This window comes from Sinocyclocheilus anshuiensis, unplaced genomic scaffold, assembly GCF_001515605.1.
Source record: "Sinocyclocheilus anshuiensis isolate Anshui unplaced genomic scaffold, SAMN03320099.WGS_v1.1 C32936368, whole genome shotgun sequence".
NCBI lineage: Eukaryota > Metazoa > Chordata > Actinopteri > Cypriniformes > Cyprinidae > Sinocyclocheilus > Sinocyclocheilus anshuiensis.
The window spans coordinates 1-1,806 of NW_015621061.1; the positions used below are offsets into that span (position 1 = coordinate 1).

Sequence of the window (1,806 nt, forward strand, 5' to 3'; positions counted from 1 at the left end):
GATAGATGGATAGATGATAGATAGATAGATAGATAGATAGATAGGGATGGGATAATTTTGGCATTGTCCAAACTACTGGACCGGTTAACATATGTGTAAATCTCCAGAGACACACCCAAATATACAAACCTGAACAGACATCACTGTATTCTTCTCATAATCAACAGCAGATGGATCTTTTATTATCACTTGTACAAAACTTTCTCCCAGCCCAGTGCTGGGACTGACAGCGAACGCATCCTTATCAGGTCCCTCAAGACGGAGATTGAACCTGCTGTTTTGCCCCTGGATCATAAATAAGTTCATCATCAACACATGGGGAAAAAAAAACGTAATAATCATACAAAAATCTCCTTAGAAGAAACCATGCAAATATTGTAACTACAGACCTGGTCTGGATCTTTGACTCTAATATTCAGTTCATTTACTGACAGTCCTGCAGATGAATGCTCATCAACTTGGCCTATGAAGTTGTTTTTCTGTGTGCAGCTTTCAGTTTCACCTTCACACTCATAAAATTCAGGGCCATTGTCATTCAAATCTCCAATAGAAATCTGTAGTTCTCCTATTGTGCTTGCAATAATTCCATCCACATTAAGATTTGTTTCACTTGCCTGAAGTACAGGAAGAAAAAATCAGGGGGAAAAAATCAAGTAACATTCATAAAATTCATAGATTATGATAAGTTAAAAGTACACAGTGACATTGGTTTGCCGCCAAATATCATTGCCGTTAAATTGTAATCAATCTGATATCATAATAACAGGATACAATTAAATTCAGTAAACTCACCTTTATTTGCAAAATTACAACAGCATCTATATCCAGTAATTCTTCACGGTCAAATACAGTTTTGATAGATATTTGACCAGTCACGTCATTGATTTGGAACAGGTCTGGTGCATTAGTACCTGTGCAACAGGACAAAAAGGCATAAGTGGCCTAGAAAAAGTAGTTTTATTCTACATAAGAGTGGTCTCTTCTCATGGTGGCTGCCACATTAAGATCACAAGACCATCCGAATATTACTTACTATATCTTAATCATTGGTGACAAAGAGAATTGATTATGACATTTGAGATTTTAGAGACTATGTTTACAATTGTAATTTAAAAAAAACATTACAAAGAGTAATGTTAAAATACAATTTCCAATTGACTGACTTTCAATGCTGTAGAGGATCTGGTCATTGACCCCGGTGTCTGGATCTCTGGCTCTCACAGTAAAGACTGACGTATCCTGAGATGGAGCGTACAGAGAGAGATTCAAAGGTGAGAGGTCATTATATATATTTTTATATATTATATATATTTTACATTTGAAACCAAGCGGTGCCCAAACAGTATACCACAGTACCAAAACTGTTTAGTTTACAAAGTTACACTATATCCTTAAAAAGAAATACTGAAACGTATTAATATTACAATAAACTAAAATATATATAAAAAGCTAAAATATAAAATATTTGTATCATTTAGCATTGATTTTTGCATTGTGACTCGCCAGGAGAAAAGTAGGGCAATTCAACATTAATTTAAAAAAGAAAAGAAAAATGCACCACTCACCACAGCTGAATTCTCGTCAATAGCAGCAAGGTTTGGTAAATTCAGAAACTGTGGGTCGAGATTTGGCATATCCTTAACCGTAATGAATGCAAATGTTGATGAGGATTGAACCACGTTTTCTTGATCATTCAGTGGCCCACCACCATCCTGGCGAAACCAATGAACACTTAGAAAATGACACAGTAAATGGGTTGTTTGTAGATTTTTTGATTTCTTTTTTTTTTTTTTTTTTTTTTTTTTT

General features: G+C 34.7%; 1 protein-coding gene across 1 annotated transcript; it reads right to left on the reverse strand.

The window, feature by feature from the left end:
- Positions 1–129: 129 nt before the first annotated feature.
- On the reverse strand, positions 130–1,712 carry LOC107683118 (cadherin-related family member 2-like; the record flags this gene model as incomplete). Its single annotated transcript, XM_016479201.1, has 5 exons — positions 130–285; positions 390–614; positions 793–911; positions 1,164–1,239; positions 1,566–1,712. Coding segments are annotated over 5 exons (723 nt in total), but the record flags the coding sequence as incomplete, so codon positions are not given.
- Positions 1,713–1,806: the final 94 nt, after the last annotated feature.